General features: G+C 41.7%; 1 protein-coding gene across 1 annotated transcript; it reads right to left on the bottom strand.

The window, feature by feature from the left end:
* Positions 1-228: 228 nt before the first annotated feature.
* mrtfbb (myocardin related transcription factor Bb) lies at positions 229-14,506 on the bottom strand. Its single transcript, XM_080512010.1, has 14 exons — positions 14,334-14,506; positions 10,269-10,334; positions 7,555-7,610; positions 7,381-7,456; positions 7,001-7,162; positions 6,689-6,873; positions 6,353-6,478; positions 5,206-5,459; positions 4,581-4,716; positions 3,584-4,483; positions 2,847-2,957; positions 2,555-2,686; positions 2,409-2,469; positions 229-2,305 (listed from the first exon to the last, which is right to left on the bottom strand). Exons 1-14 carry the CDS (start codon positions 14,431-14,433, stop codon positions 1,860-1,862), a joined length of 2,811 nt encoding a protein of 936 aa, XP_080368136.1. The 5' UTR covers positions 14,434-14,506; the 3' UTR covers positions 229-1,859.
* Positions 14,507-24,993: the final 10,487 nt, after the last annotated feature.

Raw genomic sequence — 24,993 nt, forward strand, 5'->3', positions numbered from 1 at the left:
TGCATTTATCCAGCTCTTGGCTGGATTAGTGGGTATCAAGAAGGTCATGGGTTCAAATGTGTGGCTTTCTTTCCATGGTCCACAAACATGCACGCAAGTTCTTCATTTGTCTACATGAGTATGTGTTTGTGTGTGTATAATATATTAATTAAAGCTCAACTTTGAATCATTTAATTTTGTTTAACTCAGACACGTGATGAGTTGTTTGTTCAAAAAGCTGCAAAGATATCCCTTGAAAAGGTTTTATTGGAAGTAGTAGTAAAGAGTTTGTGACAAAGTTCAGAGGCTGTGAAATCCCAAATATTCTCTCTATTTACAAAATGACAATTACATTTATAAAAAAAGAAAACAAGTAACATAAATACACAATGTGTAAAACTTAAGGCATACAAACTATGCATTACATTTTCTTTGGTGTTGAGTTATACTAGTATAGTAAAGACAAAACATTTCTTGTTCCAGCACATGATCCCTTCTCAAAGGGCAACATTTGGATTGTCAAATGAGGCACTGACAGGAAAATAAAACAAACTTAGTAAAAAAAAAGGTCACATGAAATTTATTTTTTCAGCATTCAGAAAAGTTTGACTTTCCAGAGACTGTGAATCCCCAACAATCTAATAAAGTAACACAATTAATCCTCAGTCCTTCACCCGCTTACAAATCCACCGAAGTGCTGTGGCGCACAAAGGTTTTGAGTGTGAACCTTCATACATTTTTTTTCAGGAAATGAAAGCTGTTAAAGAAGCAATGGGACCAGTAGAGGTCAGTAAAATACAATCTGATCAAAAGTAATGAGACTATGTATGTCTGTTGAGTCTTAATTAACTGCACAGTAAAAAAAATATCTAACTGTAATTACTTTAATATTTTAAAGATCCAGTCAGTTGGAAGCAGTGACGTGTGTGAGACGCATGTGAGGATTCAAAAAAAGTGTGTGTGTGTGTGTGTGTGTGTATGTGTTAGAGTGTGCACATGTGCAATGAGATGCATTACAGACTCCAAAAAGGCTGAAAAGGAAACAAATAGTTTGGAGATGAACACTTTTACAGATAATTCGGTAATAAATACAAAGGCAGCTTTAGTTCGTGCTGCTGGGTCACTTTGACTTTGAAACTTTGCTCCCAGTTGAGTTCAATCTCTGATTTATGCTTCACAATTCATCTACACATCGGGAACATATTGTGGCTGTGTGTTTACACTCTGTTTTAATAGTGATAGTCATTCCAAGACAGGAATTAGGATGGTTTACTGTTCTTTCTGAGTGCAATGCTCCACATTCATTGAGATCAAAGGACAAAGACAATAGGAAGAAAACAGACTGATAACAAATCAGTGACATAATTTGAGATGGAAATCTTTAAAGCTACTTCAGCTTTTAACTTAAGGCGCCAGTACCAGCCCCACTTTCTCTGACCCTCTGTACAGTCAGAGGGTTTAAAGATATGCTCCTGTTGTAGCAGCAAAATAACATGTGCTTGCATGCAGAGAGTTGTGTGTTTGTATGTGCAAATCTATATTTGTGCAAATTACAAACACAAATTGTGTTATGCATGCACAAATCTGACACAAATGCAGGTTGATACACAGACGCGCATTTGTCTACACAAAAATCCTGAGTGCATGCTTATAAATCTCATGAAGCACATAAATCAAGAGACACACAGTCACAACTCTCAACATGCACACTCAAGTTATTCTGCTACAATAACAGCCTCAAATAAAGACCTAAAAGAGAAGAACAACTTCTGAACTGATACTGCAGGACTGGATTGCTCAAACCTCCAACAGCTCATTGCCTCATTTAGACAGAAGTGGTTTTCCCAAGGCCTGACAGGAAGGATTCACCTGGGCTGCACTCATTCCCAGTTCAAGTGAAGTTCATTAGAGTTGAGGAAGTCAGAGGAGAAGACGCCCACGGGCATGGACACATCCAGAGGGTTGCCTCCCTCTGCTGGCACGGAGAGCGTCAGGTCCAGCCAGTCCATGCTGTCCATGCTGGTGTGGTGCAGGTTCAGAGGAGAGGGCGGAGTGTTTTCATTAAAATCCACCTCCATGGAGGTCACAGGCGAGTGTAACTCCTCAATAAGCTTCAGTTTCTGTGTCTCCCTCTCAGCAGCCAGTGTACCATCCAGGAGGGTGTTGAGCTGGGAGTGAGAGGTCAGGGCTGCGGGCGGCTGGGCCACCTGGACCAAGGCGGGCGGGCGGGATAAGGCCGTGTTGATGGGAAGGGTGGTTACGCTCGCGGTGACAGCGAGAGGCTTGTCCAGGCTGGAAGGATCCTGCCTGATGAACGGAGAGATCTCTGGGGGGGGGGAACACAAGAACAGAGCAGACTGAGAATCAAAACATCAAGTATAATTCGTGCTCTTAACAATCTGGGTCAAAATGAGAGCACGGTATCTCACCACCGCTTTCGATCAACACGTCAAACAGATCATCCATCTGTTGGCTTGCAGCAGTCGGACCCTAGAGAAAGAACACACAAAAAAAGTTTGAATAAGAGTATTTATAGTGTTAAAAGAACATAATTGTATTTCTTTTTCATTCTCACATGTGCAGCTGTTAACAAGTTGCGGGTCTGTTTAACTGCATCCTCATAGCGGGGCGGGTCCTTGCACTTAGACGCATGGTTTGTAAATTTTGGCTGCTTCACAATCAAAGGGGGTTGGCCGGAACAGAGAGGCTGTTTAACAGGAAAAGACAACAGTCGCTTACACTGAATAAAAACAGGATGTGTGTTATGTAAACCAGGAACAAGCGGATGGAACTACAGAAATAAAAGCAAGCCAGCCAGTGACCACAAGAAAGTGTAAGCAGAAAAGACTTTAGCATAATTTTTCTACCTTGTTAGTGGGGTCTGTGGGGACAGGTTGGCCCGAGGAGGCTCCTGCAGTGTATCCATTCAGAGGGAATGTATTGAGCAAGTTTTGTGCCTCTGCTTCCATCCTCCAAGTCTGCAGGAACAAATTGAAAAGTCAGCATGGGAGCATCAGAGTTATTGATACTGAATGCAAAGAGAGGCAGTGTGCAGCGGAAGTCACTTCTGCTTATGTGAAACGATCTGAGTGAATCTGGTAGTTGCAGTAACCAGAAAAATAACACACACACAAAATTGCTTTGATTTTATGCAGAGACAGCTTAATGGAATTGCTTCAATCCGTCATGAGTTTTCAACATCTTAACAGCACAACTGTTGCAGAGGTGTGTGTGTTTGAATGGAGCGGCAGGTAGTATCAGTGTCTTCTGAACGCATGTAGGACAGCACACTCAACCCTCACTCAACACTTTTCCCAGTGATCCATATTTCCATAAACCTGCGTCTGAGAGGTGCTGAGGTCAGTCGTTAACATAAATGCAATGATTTATTGCCGATTGATAGATGTGATACAGTGGCATGTATGTGTTATATAACTGGCTTGAAATGTATGATGCACAAACTACCTGGGAAAAAAAAGGCATAATTGCAGGTGAACACATGTGCCACATATGGTGGTTTGCAGACTATTCAAGAATAAAATAAAAAAGCACAGCTGGTAGCAATGCCGAGGCAGCCAGTACAAGACGTGGAGCGTTTCCTTACCTTTGTCAGTGTCTGGCTGCATTGCTGTTGTAATGCTGCTGAGGCCTCTATTTTCTGTGGCGCCTGTCCAGAGGTCTGGATGAGGCCTGGGGCTGAGCTGCTAACAGTAGTGTGTAATTTGAGGCCTTTGGCAGGGAGCTGCAGAGCGACTGTGGAGGCAGGAAGGGATGCGGGCAGGAGGATCTGAGCTCCAGCCTGAACGGGCTGCAGAATTTCAGGCTGTGTGATGATCTGGTGACTCATGATGAACTGATTTGGAACGACTACTTGACTTTGATCGGCCGATTCCTCCTGTTTTACAATCCCTGGCAGAGCTGGAGAGCCGCAGGCCACCGTGCAGTTTGATGGGGTTGCGTTTTCCTCTTTGACCTGGATAGGAACCGAAGGGCTGAGCTGAGGTGGAGAGTCTCCCTGCTGAATCCTTTTCTCCACCTCCAGTTGCATCTTCAGCTCCTCCACCAGCCTCTGCTCCTGCTCCAGCTTCCTCATCAGCTCCTCAATCTGACGCTCCTTCTCGTGCAAACGCTTGTCCTTTTCAGTGTCCTTCTCGTGGACTTTTGTCTCAGTTGGACACTCCTCATGTACCGTGCCTTGTGGGGAGCTCATGAAGGAAGCAGCGTGAGATGGACTTCCTGAAGGTATCCTCACTGGACTGTCTGCTGTGCTATTGTCCTCTATGCCAAGACTGGACACTTTGGAGGCTATAGGGGACACAGGAGGTGTCAACTTCATGTTTTCGGACTGTGGAGCCGTTGAGATGACTGCAGTCTCTGTGCCGACAGAAGCTGCAGTCTGACTGCAAGAGTTCTCCTGATATGTCTTTAGTCTTTCTATCAGATCGGTCTTAGTCCCAGAAACAGGCAAAGATCTGAGTTTTAGCTCCATTTTCAGCTCAGCGACCTGTAACGACAACACATTATAAAACACCTCGACATTTGGCCTGTTCACGTCTGCAACATTCATGCGGTCGGACAGTGAGGAGGGTGTAATGTGTCACCTTCATGTCATCCAGATTAGCCGGTAAACGATCCAGCTTGTGGTTGGCCTGAGTGTGGCTGAGCTGCCCCGGCGTTAACGAAGTGTTTCCACTCAGAATAATGCTGGGACAGCTGGTTTGTACCTCACTTGTGGGTCTGTTGTAATAGTACAGGAAGACAAGGGAGTGTAGATGAAACAGACGGTCTGTCATCTATTTTTCACAATCAACAGCATCTGTGTAGGAAGCTGCAGGCAGGAAAGAGCAATTCAGACGAAATGCAGCTGTGGTTAAATAATAGCTATGACAGAGAACCTTATATTCTATAAAACAAGATGGGATCTTTTGTTTAGGTTTGTTGAAATCTTTTACTTACCTCCTACAACCATTTATTCTATTGTGATTACAACAGTTTACAAGTTGCACAAGAAAAGCAGGAAAGAGAGAGGGGAAAAATCATACTTGTATAGCTGCTTTGTGTGTGTAAAGAGTACACTTCAAGGTAGTACACTCAATGTTGTACAGCTATATGTTATATTATTTGGTATTCTTACTTCACCAACACAAACAAAAAAAGTCAATATGCAAATAATTGTTCATGACTGGAGTGAGTTGGATTAGTTTGTGCAGATCACTGGAGCCATACTTGAGTGTCGTGGAAAGAATGGTCTGGTAGCTGTACTGCTGCTGCTGCTGCTGCTGGTTGAGGATCTGCAGCTGAAGGAACTGCTGCTGCTGCTGGAGGAGGCGGGCATAAGCAGAGTCCATCGACACTTCAGCGAGCTCCTGCTTCTGGTCTGGGGGAATATACTGATGGTACTTCAGTTTTTTCACCCGTGGCTTGGGCTCTTTGCTCTTTTTGCTGCGGCTTTTGTCGGCAGGAAGCTTGGTCAAACTTTGCTGTGGTGTGCAAAGCAGAATAAAGGAGAATGTAAAACCAGAGAACACCATCTGGAGGACATGCAATCCCTGTGACTGATTCCAGTTTGTTTTATCAGAGAGTACAAGTAGACCAATGCTGCAAGACTTGAAAGTAACACATTATATTTTACAGCTTTAAATATTGAGGTGGAATATGGTTCTGACAGCTGATGAGGACAGGATGAGGAAACGAGTAGTGGAAATGTGACCTTTATTGTTTTACCACCTGCAGTTGCAGGATATAGTAGACATGAAAATGGTTTGGTGTGAAATCCACAAGGTTATTTTTGCTTGAAATCCAGAAAGTCAGGACTATGATTCTTGGCTGACTTTTTCTGAAGTCTGGATGACGACGACCGGCTTGTGTCATTTGACCCGAGTGAAGACAAACTGGAGCCAATCCATATTTACACATTTAAGCTTTTGAGATGTGTGAAACCATTTTGAACCCTTTTAATCTTTGACCTGCATTTGAACTTCAGCTTAATGGCGACTTTTCGACTTTCGACTAATGTGATGCGACCTTAAGTATGATAAAACACAGACTCTTCCATTGTAGCTGTCAGCACATTTCCAAAAGAAAACAAAAAAAAACCCAAACAAACACACATACATCCACACACACACTACTCAGGGTTGTGTTCTCAACATCTAGAAGAACAAACTGAACCCATCTTTTAGAAAAACAACTACTTTTAAATGGCTCAAGTTATTAGGTCCTCATCTTTTTCATTGGCGCCACACCAACACTGCCGCTCAGAAAGGCCATGGACCCCCTCTTTCAACTTCTTATTTTCTAAATCATTACAGTGAAGGCAGTTTCTTCTAGTGATATTATAATGTTTGTTCATGAGAAAATATTATGAACATACCTTAATAAGAACGGGCCCCAGTGTAACACTGGGGGCAACAGGAGTCAGCTGGTTGCTCTGTTGTGAGCTGGCAAATGAAAGTTTGACTAAATCTACTGTTGCTTGCAGGCTGGGTTTTGGGGAGCACTGCAAAATGCAAAACAGAGACACGTTCACAACATCCCGGAAAGTGGGTTGATCCACATGAGAAAAGAAAAAAAAATGCAATATGATTCAGAAAATATTGTATAACAGTCCCAATGCTGTTAGTTTTATGTTTGATCATAAGTAAAGAACTTATATTTTAAGTCTGCTTGGTGTTATCTGAAGCAAATTGTACAGAAAATGTTGGTGTACCTGCACAGGGGAGTTGGAGGAGGTGGTGTCAATTCCTCCAGACTGTTGTGGCGAGGCTGATGCAGAGCTGGGAGATTGTTGGCTGCAAGGATTCAGCGGTGAAGATGCATCGCTGCTGTCCTCATCAAAGTTGTACACGTCTGACCCTTCTGGGGTTTTAGAGAACTCTGTCTGCCCTGCATTCTCTGTTGGACCACAATCCAACACAGCAGAGCACTTCATATTAGACAAATAAGGAAAATATTGGAAGACATCTGTGAACAACTACTGAAAAGTTTCACAGAGAAACAAAGTGGTGAACTAAGTATTTACCATTGACAGCCTCTTCGACAGCAGAGTCAACAGGCAGGATGTTCTTCTCCACCAGTTCCATGGGTCCCGGACGCTGTGCGATCTTCTCATTGAGATCATCAGCCAGTCTGGCCCTCTTCAGCTGCATCTGTGTGGCCTGTAGGGAGGGTTCTGCCTGCGTTTCTGCAAAGCACAGCGACCATCACAATGTGAGACCTGGCTAACTGTTATCAGAGGCTTTGTCAGGGTGGCTCACAGAAGCATAACCAGACCTCACATGAGTCGGTCTGCGATATATTTATACAGTTAGAACAGAAAAAAACTGTAATAGATAGATGAAAGAGAAAATGAGTAATCTCTCTTATCTTGAAAAAAGCAATGCCACACAAGACAATGGTTACCTTTTAAGATGTGCATGCGGACCAGTTCAGAGCGTTCAGGTCTGCTGCAGAGTTTGTGCTTCAAGAAGTTCCCAGTCTGTAAAAAAAAGATTTCAACCATATATGTATATCTTTTTTTTATTAACATTCAAATTGAATCATGGTCTCAGATGCTAAAATTACTTTCTAACTCACCCTGGCTCTTTCCAGGTTGCGAATCTTCTCATGAAAGGCAGCAGGACTCTTCAGAGCTGTGAGAGAGGAAACATCTCTTGGTCAAGCACTAAATTACTACATCCATCCATCCTGGGACATCCCAGCTCACAATGGACTATACACACACACACACACACACACACACACACACACGCACACACACACGCACACGCACACGCACACGCACACGCACACGCACACGCACACACACACAGTATATATTGTTCAACGTTATTGAGTTAGTAAAATGTGACTGCATGGTGGAGATTTAGGATATAGATTATAACTGCAGTGAGAGAATTTTTTTTAAAAGACTCCTTTTTATTAGAATTATCCTAAACACACATTACAGAGACACGTCAGTGAGTAGAACACAACATGAGTTAATTGTGTATCATACTGTGCAACAATTACTGTAAAGCACAGGAACTGTAAGAACTAAAATTCACATATGTCGTTCTCTGTTTTGCAGATGGGACAACAGCCACGCTCGGGACTGCAGGGTAATCCATTCTTTTCTCTGGTTATTTTCATGTTTTGTCTCACTCTTTAATATGATGGAGCTTGTGGGAGTCCAACAGGAAGTGTCAGCTCTTCTGACTCAGGCAGATTTCTCCATGCACAGAGTCACTCTTGGATGCCTCGTCATCCTGTTTCAGACCAACTCTGGCTCACACACTCGTCACCTCTGCTATGACGGGTGTTGTTTGGTTTGAGGACACGCTGGCCGGGGGGGGGGGGGGGGGGGGCGCTCTGAGGAGTGTGTCAGAGGAGCAAAACAAAACATTCCTGCTGATCATCCTCGCTGCGTGCCGATCATAAGCCTTTAAGTGCAGCGGCAGCAGCAGAGCGCCGCTGGAGTGGCCAGGGAGGTTTGTGTGCAGGCTGAGCTCAGCCAGGCCGCAGAGGGCTGGGGGGTGGGTTGGTGGGTGCGGTGGGTGGGGGGTGACCTCCACTGAAGGCCCAGTCGCTGACTCATGTGACTGTGTGGAGCCAGAGAAAGACCTGAAAAACTGCCCACGGGAGGCTTCTAAGAACAGAGTGGGTCTGAGAGGATGAACAAAGTTCTTTTCTCTCCCCACCTTTCCAGTTATCACTGGGTTCCTGTCACAGCTCCAGCTCGTCTTTCACTTGTTTGCACCCAGTTTGTCCCAGCACAGGATGAACATGAATGGTATGAAACAAGAGTTCCTTTGATCGGATTCCGTAGATAAGTCATATTATTTTGGTGGCACCTCATAGGTACTTGAAGATATAAAAACAACTTTGTAATGTGTGAGGGTGGATCAAACTCAGTTCAGTTCAGGGGCCACATGCAGCCTAATCCATCTCAAGTGGGCCAGACCAGTAAACTAGTGCCATAATAACTTTAGATTTAAATGTTAGAGTTCTTCTTTGTTGAGACGCAGAGTATATGTGATGACAATAGCTATATTTTTACAAAACCCAAAGAATTACTGCAGAAAATGACAACAATCCCAACATAAACACAAATGTACTTAAACCTCATAATGCAAAATACAGTGAAATGTCCAATAAATGTTACATATAGCTTTTGCATAATGCATGTTTTCAGAAAGTCAGACACCAACAAACACTCATGTTGACATCTAATGAAGATTTATAGTCATTTTTAACTTCATTCAATTGACTTCAAATGCATGTTTCTGGACTTTGGTAGGAGACGAGGGGGAAAAAGAATGCAAACTGTAGAATTGAACTGGGATATTCTCACAGCACATTTGCTAACCACCATGGAACTCTGTATTTTAGTCCCCCACAAACCCCCTGCACTTTAAAAGAGACCTGAACAGCATAATGTTGAGGTCAGTAAAATATCAGGTCTGATATTCAGTTAAAACGACTGCTTACATTTGGACTTCTTATAAACAAGTGGAAAAAATTCATGTTATTGTTGGGGGCATAATAAACATTTCTCTAGTGTACAGTTAAGTATTTTTCTCGGAAATGGGGGGTCTAGACCCCCGTCTCTCCCATGATTTCTGGCTATACTTATTATACAAAACATGCAGGAGTACAATTTATTGAATCTAACAGTAGTGCTCAACATGTAGCAATTATGTTAACAGACAATTACGTATTACTCATCAAATTCTTGGATGAGTCACGTTTACTTTGGTCACATAACCTTAAAAAACTTTTTGCAAGTTTTATTTTCTTTTTCAATCCGAACTTGTGTCTCTGTGCCAACAACAACATTTTTCAAGCTTTAATAAACACGTGGTCACACTTTGGTTATGCAGAGGAAGTCACTGACATATTTTAATAAAACAACACTCATGAAAATGATGAAAAAACCAAACTATTGTTACAATCACAAGTCAGCCCATATTCATAAACCCCAACAACATATTTAGTTCAAATGAGTTCAGCCCTTCTCGTGGCTGTGGTTCAGGTTGTCTTCATATGTAAAGGTTCAGACTCTTGAACTTTGTGTGTAGAAACAAATTGGGGAAGACAATGGACCACAAGTTTCCTGCACCTTGTAAACCAACTTCGCCACTATTTGCATGCTATATTTTTTTATATCAGTGAGGTGTTCAGTTACCACAAGGGTCTAGACAGAAGAACATAAGAAAATACAAAAGGGAGCTTTTTAATGTTCTGGACTTATTGGTTACAGTGCGTTGCCATAAACCTACAGGAGCAATGGATGAGAGAGAAGTACTCACGTGGCATGATGCCCTGCTCCACAAGCTGCTCTCGACTTCTCCTCTGCTGCAGACAGAGCTGGAGGACTGTGAGAAAGCAAAGACACGGAGGTCAGAGTTAAGCTTTGACCAACTTCCCTGAGTCACCACACAACCATCCCTGGCTTCAAACTGCAAAGACCTGCAAGACTTCAAATAAAACCCAGAAGCTATTATTTCCCAATTGATACGTTACACCAAAAGACTCAGCAGTCACCCCTGTTTACTACCACAGATATTTCAGTCACTTCCTCTTTGGTTTTAGCAGGGGGTTCAAGTTTTACAACAGTCCAACTCAACAGTGGGACTCTCCCAGAGCTGCCCTGATGACGGGCTGTATCTCTGCCTGGGTTTGTATATTGCATCAAGGAAACAAGTTAGCTACAGAACAGATAACAGAGGTATTCACGTTAAACATGATGAATAAAACTGAACTTTGTGATGACACCCTAAAGAACTGGATAACTTATATCAGCGCTGTGTGCAATGCGAATTAAAATGGAAGCTAATTTTGTTTTAAATCTAATAAAGTCACGTTTTTTTACCCCCCAATAAAACATTTCAAAATATCGGGATTCATGTTACAATTTCCTCAAATCCAAAATGCATAATTTGAATTTAATGGGAACAATAACTCAAAACATTTAGGACATCATAGTAAAAATTTGACATGTTTAGGTTCTATTGGGAATCAAATGTGAATCTTTGAAACTTTTTGTGCTGGTTTCCTCCCACAGTCCTAAACACACTTGAATTAAGTTGATGCTAGTGGATACAAGATCTGCAGAACTAGATGGAGAAATGCAAATCACTGGATTCTGTTTTTACTGACATTAAACAAACTTTTTGGAAAACTGGGCACGTATTTGGTTCATCTTTTTGAAAATAATCTTGCTGTGAATGGATAAATGTTGACTCGTCATGTTACCGCAGAACATCAGAGGAGAAGTTGTTGAGTCTTGCATGTGAACGCGAAAAGATAAACTGTAGTAAGGCACATGTTTGAACCTTCATAAACAAAAGAGCGTGGCCATGCTATTTCTGTAGAATAACGCAGCTTACATAACAGGCTGAGGGGAAGGTGAGGGCAATGACTGAAGTGGCCGCGTGAGGTGTGAACGTCTCATCTTTGCCATACAGAGGTGAATATGGCCCAGCGACATCCATTCAGGGGCTCGGGGGTCTACAGCTCCCACTCACACACAAAAACATACACACATGCAACATGCAGACGTGCTCAACTCCCCTGGGAGAGGCACTGCGTCTGAACAGAGCACTGTGACTCACTCTAGCAAAAATAAACCAGGCAGCTGTGAGAACAAGGCCTGGGAACCATGAAATTTTGGGGGTAGTTAAGGGGGTGGGATCTCCTGTCGTATGCTGGGCCAAGGGGACGGCCACGGTGGGCAAGGGAACGCAGAGTGACAAGAGCTCAGGCCAAGAGTGGGAGGCTGAGTCCACTCTCACAGCGGCCCATCAACCCCTGGACAGAGAACACAGTGTGCCTGCTCTGCCTGCTTCCCATTACAAACCTGCACCAGGGGGGGGTGTTAGGGTCAGCCTGATATAGATCACGCCAGGAGATTGTAAAAAGTTGCTACTAGTCTGCTTCGATATGTATCTCCACTTTGACTAGAAGAGAGCGCCACAAGCAAGAAAACTTATGAGCACATACTATACACATCAATAACATCAAAGTGTGCCTGGGGTGTGTGCTCTGTTAAATTTGAGCATCGCGATGGGGGTACATTTGATGCCTGGGGTCCTCCCGGTCCCTTTGTGTCATCATGCAACCGAAACCCTGGCTAACATCCCTGGCTCGACACGCCTGCTCACCAGCAAAGCGTAAACAGAGGTTGTGGGAGCAACACAGAGGGGGCTCGGCTCAAATCCTTGTCTACTGATGTAATCTCTAATCTCAGACCCATGTTGTTTTCAGTCATTCATCCCTGGAGGTCTCCCTTCAGCACTTTTTATTTTATCTGACCTTTTTTTTTTTTTTTAAAGAAAAGAATGTACAAATAAAAAGGCTGATTTTAGACCCTTGGGAGGATCAGAGGTTCAGAGGGTGGAGGGTGGCGGAATGAAAAAATCTGGGGGTCAGATGGATGCCTTTTCCCAGCATGGTTTTAATGTTTTGGCTTTGAGAAGAAGCCATGATAAAAGAAGGGTAGCAGTTATTCTCGAGTACTGATTTATTGAATGATTTCTTATTATTATTTTTAATCACAACATTATCATCTTAACTTGTGAACAACAGAAGAGGTCTGACATTCACACAGAAAGTATTAGTTGGAGTAACATAAGAATTTGGGGTTTCAGTGTAGTTCCGGCTCTTTGATGGTTTTAGGTCATCCTCCCACACGTCTTCAACTCCAGGCTTATGTTTGACATGTATTTGACTATATTATACTGTACACTATAAACACAATGTTTGGCCTAATTAAGATTAAGCATTCAGTAACAAAAAGTAGACTGAACTACCAATATATAGATAATAGTGATTTAGCAACTAGACTGTGCTTCAATTTTGTGCAAATAAATCTTGAGTTTAGACAGGCTGGAAATGTACTTAATATGAAAATTTACAAGCAAGAATTCAGCATTAAGAATTTAATATCTATTTCACACTAATAGAGAGAAAAAATTTATGAAAGACAATCTTAAAAAAAAAAAATTCATATCAAATACCTTTTTTTTTTCTTCACAAAGCAAAACTTCCTGAAATAAATCCAGTTCCAAAGTGGTGAGAAAACACATTTGCTTCCTTCCCCACGAGTGGGCGTATCTCCAGACTCTGCTGGCTGAGTGGTGTTTCATAATTAGACATTAATAACAATGTTTTGTCACAGAAATCCTTCATGGGAATATTATTTTTACGTGTTATCCATATCATTATTGACAAAAGCAGCTGTCGAGGTTGATGATGGAAACAACAGTTGCGAGGCATTTTAGGAATCATCCTAATTTACCATGAGGCTGTTGATCCACACCCAACCCAACACACAAATCCTACCGACCGTGTTCCTCAGTTATTGTATGACTCTTTACAAGTTTTAAAGTTGTATGTTGCATCCAAACTATACAGGATATGATCAACATTCTTGATTACTCAGTCCTCTTAACTCTTGATGGCAAAGTGGCTATAAGTTAGTAGTATCTGCATTTAATTTCTGTTCTGTTTCATTCCAGCTTATAATTGTACATTAACAATTACATGAACATCAAGATAGCTGCTGATGGTTTGTTTGCCCGCTTGGAAAGTCTCTGTCCAGTTAGTTCATCAAATCAATTATTTACAAACTATGGAAAACTATATTTGATTTTAGTCAACATATTTTATCATGCATATCAATGAATGTGTTGAACACTGTTCAATTCTAGGGTATGGCGATTTAATTGATGCCCCATACTGCAATTAAGGCAATATCAGTTCCATAAAAAAAATTAAGTTTCGATATCTTTACATGCACCTTAGAGAGGACATGAACTTTGGACATTGTATGTTTTATTTTTGTTGATGGACATTTTACCATGTAAAAGACGAATCTTGTTCAGAATCTAAACACCCAGTCACAATTGACCTGAAGTGTGTTTTATTGCTCTGCGCTGATCAAAAGTATTTGAATGCCATGAGTGTATAAGGATGATCAGAATCCTGATCAGTAGCATATCTGGCACACGTCATTTAATTGAAGTTCATTGCAGGCACATTTCAGGAGTGAAGTCATGCTCACGCCATGTGACACAAAACCATAATAGTGTTCCAGCAGAGTGCCAACATAAACACAGGCACTGCAAAAAAATTATTCTCTTCAAACTCACGTTGCGTCTGCAGATAAAGTTTCGTCTCCAGCGAGACTGATGCTTGGACTGAATCACAGTGATGAGCTTTACTGTCATTTCCTGTTAGTAATGTGTCTACATCATTCAACCCCCCCCCCCCCCCCACTTCTGCCAGCATCAGTAAAGTAACTAGAGGGAAAAGTTGAGCTCCACAACCGGGGAATGCATGCAGGTAAAATAGGAGAAAGTTAGAAAGAGCACCTGATTTGAATTTTCCCCTGCAGATGGAAGGGGTTTCCACATCCAGGCAGGCCATGGGGGACAGTGCTGATGTGCTCGGTGGCCAGGTCTGGAGTCCCATGGAGCGATGAGGCCAGTGGAGAACGTGGGAGTCAGGGAGAGGGAGGAACAGATCCAGCTCTGAGGCAGCTGGCTCGGTCACTGTCTGACTCTGCTGGGAGGAGAGTGTGTGTGAGAGAGGAAGTATGTGTGAGTGCGCGCAGTCAAAGTCAGGAGGAGGGAACACAGAGCTGCTCACATTAACCCTCGCAGGGTCACTTTGCTCAACTCACAGAGGAGTCTGCGGGGAACTTATTTATTTTGTGAATATTATGGTAATCACTTGCTCTTGTTCTGAGGAAATCCTGAACCGTATGGGAGTCATTTACTTATGACCAATACATGCCTGATCAAAACAAGCTGTTGGGAACTTTAAGTGGGTGCATGTGGTTTAGAAACAGCAAAGAGTGGTTGTTTTGTTTGGGGTAATAATAGTTGCTGTAATAACTAGCCAAGACAAGAATCACACTGGTTGAATTTTTAGGGATGTTGAACCTTGTCTGCAAACATTTTCAATGAGCAGTCATGAGTTTTCTTTTTCGTCTTACAATGATTATTGTTTGTGCTCTTTTTATTTTTATTGCAACACTACTTGATTTACAGCAGTTCTCTCTCTACCCTCCAGCATTCATCACAGAGGACGTGTACAAAAAGGGAAAAGTAAAGAATAGAATACTGTTGATCACCCAGAATCCAGCCAGACTGTGGTGTACAAAGTTGGTTAGATGTAAACCATGACTGCAAACAGGAAACGAGATAAAGGGGAATTACACTAATTGTGGCAAGAAGTACAGTGTGTCTCAGTGGATCCAGGAGGGCTGGTTAGAAAATGTGCCAGAGCTGCAGAGACGGCAGGGATCCCGCAGAAGATCTGATGTCAAGGTGAAGCTGCACAGACACAGGATGCTCTCAGTCCTCCGCTCTGCGATCTGTCTGAACAGGACAATGCATGCTGGGAAGTACTGGACCACTCTGTTCTGGATTAATAATGTGTGTATAAGCAGTGTTGCGACATGGAGTTGATAATGGGATGATAACAGGTACAGGCCCGCAGGGATTGAGTGATGGCAAACAACAGACTGATAAAAAGAATATGGGCACGTTGTGGGAGGAGCTTTAGGAATGTGGAAAAACATCTTCCCGCATGTCACATCGTTCATAGTTATGCAGAACTCATCGGAGTTCAAAAGCCTGCAAGCCACAATAACAAAACAACATATTTCATCTATGTCTTTTACACCTGCTTAGTTCCACAAAGGAAAAAAAAACTTTCACTTGCATTAAGGTCTGCTGTGTCCTTTCAAAATCCCACTTTGGTGAAGAACAACTCTCTGTGTAATCGACAAGCGCAATTTGAAATTCAAATTGCTGCTTTGAAAAAAAAAACGAAAAAAAAGGTAGTTCTGTTAACTCAAGATGTTTCATATTAACATCAAATATATTCAGGAAAAAACAGAATCTCATTGTATTAACATTACTTTCATTAGTTGTCAACAGTTTTTAATGCTCTGCAACAATGTCAGGAAGACCTGCTATTTAAATTAGACTGATTATTCTCACACTCATTACATCATTACAACCATGTGTTTTCCATTGGTACAGATGTTTTCTCTAACTTAGGACTTCCAATAGAATGAATGAGCAGGAGTCCAATTCACGTTCATTCTACATACAAGCTACAGTTTAGTAAAGCCTTTCCAAATCTATAACTTCATTCAGTGGAATCCACAGCTCAGTAAAATCCATACAATACAAGCAAACAACTAATTTGAAGTTTACTGAAATTTCACTTGGAACACTGGAGATTGCAGTTTTTAAAATGGATAACAACTAACATCATGAATGGTTTTGATTGTGCTGTGTCAGTATGGTCTGATAAAAAATGTATGCGATCCAGTTCTGTGTTTCAGTTGGGGTCTGGTTTGTGTTTGCACGACTTTATGAGGCATGACGTGAGGGCAGCAAACACCAAAATACAAAGACGAACTGGAAAAATCATTCATTACACAATTTTGTCTGCTGTCATCCTGCGTCATTGGTGTCATCACAAAGCTACGTGGACCCTTGTGGCGAAACACAAATCAGGCTCAGCAATGCTGCGGCTTGTGAGTTTATACGCTCCAAGATGAAGACCATCAAAGACATATTTCAAAAAGTGTAACATCATGAGCAATCAGATTGCTTTATGAAGAGTTTTTTTTGTATTGCACTACATACTTCATATAAACCAGAGTTTAAAGGGGTGGTTTGCTTCACTCTCACACCCCCAAATGTTTTTTGGGTTTTTTTATTGACTCTTTACTGTTCCCAAATGTAAGTTCCAGCCTGTGGTTTGCTCGTGGTGATGGAAGAGAACACAATCTCGCTCTGGTCTAAATACTTTTCTCATCATCATTATTCTTACAGAGAACTGCACGTACTTAGATTCAAAATATATGGGTAATTTAGTGCCATTATTTGACAGGTATGTCAACGAGAGAAATCCTGGAATTAAACTTAGGGAACTTCTGCTATGAGGCAAAATTGCAAACCACTGCACCACCGTGCAGCCCATGAAGTGAAAAACCCCCCCACATATTTTAAATGAACATGAAGATCCAAATATAAATCTAAAAAACACACGTTTTCTGAAACACTGCACATGGGCACCGTGGTTTTAGTGAATAGTTCTTCTGCACAGGCATGAGTACGTAGATAGACAATAACAACAGAGTGTCATAATTCCCATTCTCCTAGGACTTGGTAGTTTCCTTGTTGAGAGTCACCCGTATTGTCCTTTCGAATGTCCATGTGCTCACCACTATAAATGTTTATAGCGTGTTGTACTCTGTATGCATGTGTGTGTGGTTTCATTACAAAAACAACCAACAGCACCGGCTCAAGTACCAACATGAAAACTACATCATTTCCAGCGCTTTCCAGCGAGAAGAAAGTAATTGCTTAACATTGAAATCTCAACATGAATATTTACATTATTTGCACTCTATAACAAATAATTTGGTACATTTGTGCATAAAACTGCTATGTAACTAATCACATAAATGCAATAATGACCAAGAATGATTAATGGCAGCAGACTATTAACAAAATGGGTTCAGGATAGTTTGGTGAGAACCAGGATACTCTGAGATGAATGTGACAAACTCATTCTGTCAAGTAGGTGCCATGTTGAGAAAAAAAACTTTTACAAAATATTTACAGCACTAATTCAAAGGCAAAAAACATTTAAGTGACGCAGCAGAGCAAAATTGTTTGCCTTAACAAATCGACGTTCCCATGAAAAACCTAGATTTCAGACGCTACTTGAGTTGTGATTATAATGTTCCTTTCCAAAATGCCATTCTGATCTAATCCCTCACGCTATTCCACAAACAAATCTTCGAAAAGAGTTTGTTTTTACAGCAAATGGCCTCGCTCTTGGTCAGCGCGCAATTTGTTTTACCGATCTCGGACGTTTGGCACTGATTAGCTGTGTGATATTCTGTTGTGAGGCACTGTTGGTCATTGCTGGTGTGTTTAATCAATTATGTGACTGGGAATTTGTAGACGTGATTCTTCGAGAAATGTTGAAACACATCCATCATACTATGAACAGAATATGATTTTTCTTCGCTTCATCACGACATAGGCCTGATTGTTTATTTTAGGGGGCTCCTTTGACCTGAGAAGCTCTGTAGTGAGGCGCCACAGATCCCCGTGGGTGAACAACACAACTCCCTTCTCTCACAATGTGACAGTTTAATGATTTTTAACTAGATTCCTACAAAATACTTGGGAAAATTCCCCCTTGTATCAATTGTCTTTGCTCTCCTCAGTTCTAATGTCTTAAGATGGACATACACATGAACTTCACTTAAAGTCACATAGTTATTTGGTGCACGATGTTCTATATGCTTTGTTCCAGTCATACTCAAGAGAAACAGATAAAGAACTAAAGACAATGAAATGAACACGTACGGTAACCCATCACAGCCAGTTTGGTTACAAACACATGACGATGTCACTCACAGTTATTTTAAGAATAGTGAAGCTGTCCTACTCCAGTAAAAAAAACTGTTTCGTGGAATAGAAACCTTCAGACAACAGCTTTGATGAATGATAATCACTTCATTTCAGCAACTGTTAATAATGTCATGAGTTACTAACAAACGAGGTTGCTTCCTAACACGTCACGAGCAATACGTCTCTCTACATGCATGAAGTTGAAGCCACTGAAATTTCAGGGCATGTGAAGATGATTTATTCTTGTAAGAAAAAGAGATGATTGAATACGGTGTTTCAAGATCAGACACATGTTTAAAAAATGTTGTTTGGTAAAGTTACTGTGGAATGTTTCAGAGAACCAACTGCTTGGCCTCGGAAAAAAAACCCCTAAAAAAAGCCTTCGTGACGGTGTAATTTTCAGCTTCGAAATCATCACTCAGCTGCTCGTGATCCAAACATGAACGATATGCACTTTGGAAAGGTTTTGGGGGGGCACACTCCTTCACATTTTTCAGAGCTCATGGAGTGTGTCGGTGGTGTACGTCTTCATTTTGTGAGGTGAACCTGCTGCTCTAAACTCAGCACCAAACACCTGGGCTGCTCTGACAGGCCCAGTGAGTGAGCACCAATACAACACATGTACTCCGTCACTATCATTCATATTCTTCATCTGTTATAGAAAATCACATTTATTGTTTTTCATAGATGTATTATTTCAGGGCTTGCCTTTATTTTAAAGAAACACTGACTACATTTTACATTTGTAGAAACACAGTTTTTCATGTCATGGCGTTAAAAGTTAATTCCTTCACATACTAATGTTTAAAAATATCTGTCTAAAACATCACGAGTAATTACTTCTTAGTGTTCCCTGAGGTAATATTTACCACTGATGCCATACAGTTTATGCTGTCATAATTTCCTTGACGACAGAAAATGCATTGAAACTCCATCACTGACATTCCCACAATCTCATTAGACCCTCGGCCCTCGTTGCCAAATTGTTCTTCACAGTCAAAATCCACACTTCTGTTTCCCTTTTCTTTGAACATCAAAGCACTTGTTACTATTACTCTCATGCGAGGCTTCAAGCCGACATGCTTAGTTTTACTAAACCATGTTGGCAGTATAATGTCAAGGTCCAGCAACAGTTTGGGACAAAACATATTGCATTTCACTTTCATCACATGAGAAGAGGAAAAAACAGCAAAGGTCAAAAACACCCTGAAAAGACCAGGAGCAGATTTTCAACCCAGCACTTAAAGGCTTTAGGAGCAACTCCTGTTTCTGATGGTGCCTGCTGATGGGCACACTATAATTAAGTTCAGGTGCACCGTGATGAGGGAGTCATCCATGCAGCCCCTCTCAGCTCACATAAGAATTTCCCTAAAAAATCCAGACTGCATCAAATTCCTTATGGATTTTTACTGGGGTTGTTCCAGGAAGAAGATCTGGATAAAACGAGCACTCAAAGCAGTCTGGGTGCAGGTATGCGCGGCCGACAGCTCCCTCCGTAACACGCAGCTTACTCTGGTCTCGTCCCGAGCCAAGTCGTCAGGCTGAGGAAGATTGATTTGAGTTTCGCAAACACGTTGTTCAGCATGTGCTGCAACACCAAAGACAGATGTTCACTTTAATCACAGTAGGAATCGGTTAATCAGGCAATTTCTCAAAGTATCAGGTGTTGGGATGTAGATGACTGATTGCAGGGTTATAAAACACTGACATTTCAAGCTGTGGAGCAGAGTTATTTGTCATGGTAGTGGAAGTCTGGGTGGCTGCCATGGTATTATCTTCAGCAAAGGCATAAGGTGTATCATATTACACCTAGATCCAAGTGTAGTTGAGGACCAAGAATGTGCTTTAATGATCCCTGAATAACAGCATTTATATGGATGCAATTTAAAAAAAAACAACTAGGTGCATATTTAATAGTGTTGAGAGGAAATGCATTTGACAAATGTTGCATAAACCCTTGGATTTTAATTTTTACTGGGAAGTCTCTCCACAACACCCACAAACATCACATCCCGTGGAGGCCGCTGCACATGGTGGGAAAGCCAGAGGGAAATCCCTAAAGGCCTCCAGTTTTCTTTTGAAGCTGTGCTACACGCAGTGGCCACTGAGAGGCTATAAAAAGCAGGTCCGAGGCGGCTTCGTCCACATTAACGTAACCAAAAACAAGTAGTTAAACACATTCACCAAAAAGTAAACATGCTCGCAGCAGGCTGCAGGCAAACTGTAATTACCCATCATTACACATGTCATTTGTTCAACACTTTCTACGCAAGATATTTTACACTGACGGGGGCAATCAAATGCATTCCTTCCCACGTTTTAACAGTGACAAACAAGAACACGGAGATGAATAATCACAGTTCAGTATTTGCAACAATTAATGATGGAAAGGCTGTTTTTTTCCACGTAAAGGAAACTTACTGTACTCGTTACGATGACTAAAACACAATGGTGCAACACATGCAAACCGGATTACTGAGTCAGGTCGCAGATGTTACAGATGTAATCTTTTATCACTTTTTGTTGAGAAACATCCCATAAAGTCTACTTGTGGTTGAGCTTGTAGACACATGTAAACAAAAATGGTTTAAAAACAACATGCAATTTTCTTCCCAAGTTGACATACTTCTAAAGCCTCTTTTCACCCTGGGAACAATTTCATAGTGTACACATATACCATTATCACTCTGGTATGTACATTTGGCACCTCTTCCAAGCTCTTCATCTGTGCAGATCTTGCTGATATGAAGTTTTCACCATCTTTTTGTACTGTAGTTGCTTTGAAACATTTCAGTTGCTGCTCAACTAAACTCTTAAGTTTTGAGTAATGTGAGTAAAGCTCTGCAGTCATACCGGGAAATGTTTAAATACAGAACGTACTAAAACTTAGCCACTGTAAAAAATAAAAACACATTATCTAGTGATTACTCAGAGCTATAAAGGAGGAGCAGACGGTGCAGCTAAAAATAGCTGATTGTATAGCCAGAACAAGCAGCTGGGTAGAGGACAAAAATATTTTCCGTTTCTGTGCATGTCTGTGGTGAAACAGTGTCCCCACCATCTGAACAGACTCTAATGTTTAAAAAAATTAAACTTACAAGCAGGGTGTGCAGCTCCTTCACACTTCCCCTCTAACATTCCCTGATTTCAACAACCATAGCTTTCCCATAAGTCTAATTAACCCCCGAGTGGCTGGTCCTCACACACAGTCCGTCCTCCTGGTTAGAGTCAGGCAGGCAGCACAGTGCTTGGCGGGGGGTCGCTGAGGGGTCGACCACGGATAAAAATAACCTCTTGTTTTCCTCGCTGGCATGCTGTAACCCGTGGTGTTGTTCTGAGAGCCAGACGGGGACCGTGTGCCTGTGCACAGTGATGCAAGTGTGTAAATCTCTTTCTATGAGGGAGAACTCACATCGATCATCAAGAAACATGTGGAATTCTCAAAGTGTGGGAGGACGACCCCTCCTCACAAAGCTTGAAGCACATTGTGCACCCACACCCCCATCCCCTCCTAAAACCCAGCCGTAAGAGTGAAAGATCAATCAATCCGTAAATACGATTTTAATGTTTACCTCAAAACAAATCCCTCTCAATAATCATACCAGGTGGTGGAGAACAGATCGTCCATACCAGAGGGAGGATGAATGCACCCACTCACAGAGCTATGAGCTTAAATCCCATCGCTTCCCCCAAACTCTCACCCTCCACATGCATTGTCCTTCACCAACTGGTAGATTTTGGTGGATCGCTGGACTTCCTGATTTTTTCACATCACAAGATGGTATTATCAGTTGAAGAAAGTACAACCCTTTCTTGGTAGATGCTTTAAATTGAAACATCTTGTAAGTCTTTATACACAATCTGCATCTGTTGTAGTTGTTACACCGCTTTTCACTAAAGCTAATAAAAAAAACCTCAGTTGTACAAATAACCACTTGTTTTACTCTTTACTGTTTGTTACCTTAATTTCTTTCCAGAACTTCTGCTGGGAAAAGGCATCCCCTTGACCCCTGACATTTTCCTTCATCTGAGTTCCCCTGAGACTTTCTGTCCCACCCCACACTTTGAAAACCACCGCATTAGAGTATTAGAATGACTTAATGGAGGGCTGCGCTTCACTTCATACAATCACAGGTCTCCAGTTCTGCTGACTGAAGAGGAAAAGCTTCTCACTTCATGCCCACTGTAATCTTTACGTGGCATCAGATGTATGGGCTTTTAATTCAAATGACATTTACAGAAATGGTTTTACCGTGAGGCGTAGTCACAGACTCATGCAATTATGTAATAAATACAAAAAAAAAGATGACTTGTGGCGTTCCTGAAGTGTAAAGAAGTCATCTCTCTACATTATTCACAGGGGCAGAGTGCCGCTGCCAAACTTCTCCAATGCCCATGTGGAAAGTTAAAAAAAACAACCCAAAAAAACCTCTGCTTCACTCAGTATCAAATTATTGGCACTCAGGTCTCCATCTTTTGGACAATTGCATCATTTTTCTTGCACTTTTAGAATATTTTGAGTTTACAAATATCAATAAAAGGGATGCAGCAGTGGCGGACTTTTCTTTTATTATTTCTATGATGTTTGTAATGTGCAGATACAACAAGTTCAGCCAGAAATGTGTTGTAAAAGCCCTGGAGATGTGACCATGCCTCAGGGGTCCAATCCTACATTGTTTTCATTTCAAAACCTATCAACAAAGTGTAATGCATAACACTGGTGCCGTTTGTTCAGTTTTTGGTGACGACGACCTGTTGTGGCGCTCCCCTTTGTTTTTGAACCCCCCAACAATATACCCTCAAACAACACAGCAGAGTGCTATGCATATATTTTTGTCCCCAGAAAAGGATCAGGAATAATATTTGCCCATTGAAATAACAGGTAAGAATAACAGTGTAACCATAGCCTCGGCCTCCAGAGAGAGAGAGAGAGAGACGGTTGGTGTCTGTCTGCAGGAACACAATCCAGACCACAACGGAAGCATTAACTGCTTTATGAATGCCAGGAATATAAAGTGTGTAGTGTTGTTTTCAAAATATCATGGTATGATGGCGCTCCTACACCACATGTGAAACAAGAGCTGCCTAAACTTGCCTTATCACAGCAGAAACACAGAAAATACTCAATTGAATGTGATAACTTGCTGTTCCAGGCAACTGAGAGTTAAAAGCTTTACTAAGGTACCCCCCCCCCCCCCCCCCCCCCCCCCCCCACCACCCTTTTTGTGTCTGTCAGATATGCCCACTCTATTCATCTACTGTCATCTCCCTGCAACTGATTTACTTCCTGACTCAGCTATGGGAAACAGTGAAGTTACCCTGATTACAGACATTTCCTTCCTCCACCATTCACAGCAATGCCTGGAATGGCTGCACTATTTACTCAGGCCTGAAGCAGTAAACTGCAGATCCCACACCCACATGGCATATGCATCATGGGTTACAGGGGCCACGGGTTCCTGGGAGAGTAGTTCTTTCTAATCCAGACGGACAGAAAAAAATTACTTTCTGTCACAGTAGACATGGTGCAGTTTGGTAATCCAACCCGGTTTGTTGGCATTTCAGAGGGTTTTCTTTTTGGATGAGTTTGTGGTTTCTGCCGAAATCTGCTCATGAGCATTTAGTCATTTTTCTTTCGAAGCCTCATGAGTTCCTACAAAACTGCTCTCAAAAGTACGTGTAAAATGCTTCTGATTCAATGCAACAGGTTCTTCTCAATTTTTAATGTTTGCATAGACTTAACACATGCTGACTGTATAGCTCACTTTCATGTTTTGATAATGTCGACTGATCCAACAGAAATATTGTGTTTGTTGGATCAAACAAAACTGAATCTGTGCACAATCTGTCCATTGCTTTTATTTGTTCTCCACTGCTGCACATTTCTTTTGCAAGTCTCACCAGAGGAGGGCACTAAGAGCTTGCCTTTCATGGCCTTACACCAACGTTTGCTCATCGGGTAGCATGCAGACATGTTGAAGATGTCTGGATTTTTCTTATTTATCTACAACTAATTGAAGAGTGATTTTTACTAATAGATGCATCATGGCTGTACTAAAGTATGGCATTTTTACACCTGACTGAACCTTATCTTGGAAATAGCACAGCTTTCTCTATGTTCTGAAATCTAATGTAATAATATGTTGTTGTTGTTGTTTTTAAATTATGAAACATAGAAGACAATTTAAACTGTCAGCATCATTTCAGACAACCAAAAGAAAAAAGAAAAACATTTGTGTAATGCTGCCATCTAGTGTTACAAAGCCAGACTCTTTCAGGCGTCTTCTTTTTACATTCCATTTTATACCTGAGAAGATTTTATTGGGGCGGCACAGTGTTGGAGCCAGTGGCAAGTACTGTTGCTTCATTAGCCAGAATAGCTCATCCCCTTCTTCTATTCTGTGTGGAGTTTGCACGTTCTCTCTGAGTGTTTTTTTCCCCACAGTCCAAAATCCTCATGAAGGTTGTCTTTGAATTGATCTTGCATATGAGTGTTTGCCCTGTTTCAATCCTGCCTAATTGCCTTTGTTAGACGGGCTCCTCGTCCCTGGATTGAACAAATTATTAATGAAGAATACAT

This window comes from Blennius ocellaris, assembly GCF_963422515.1.
Source record: "Blennius ocellaris genome assembly, chromosome: 16".
NCBI classification, from domain to species: Eukaryota; Metazoa; Chordata; class Actinopteri; order Blenniiformes; family Blenniidae; genus Blennius; species Blennius ocellaris.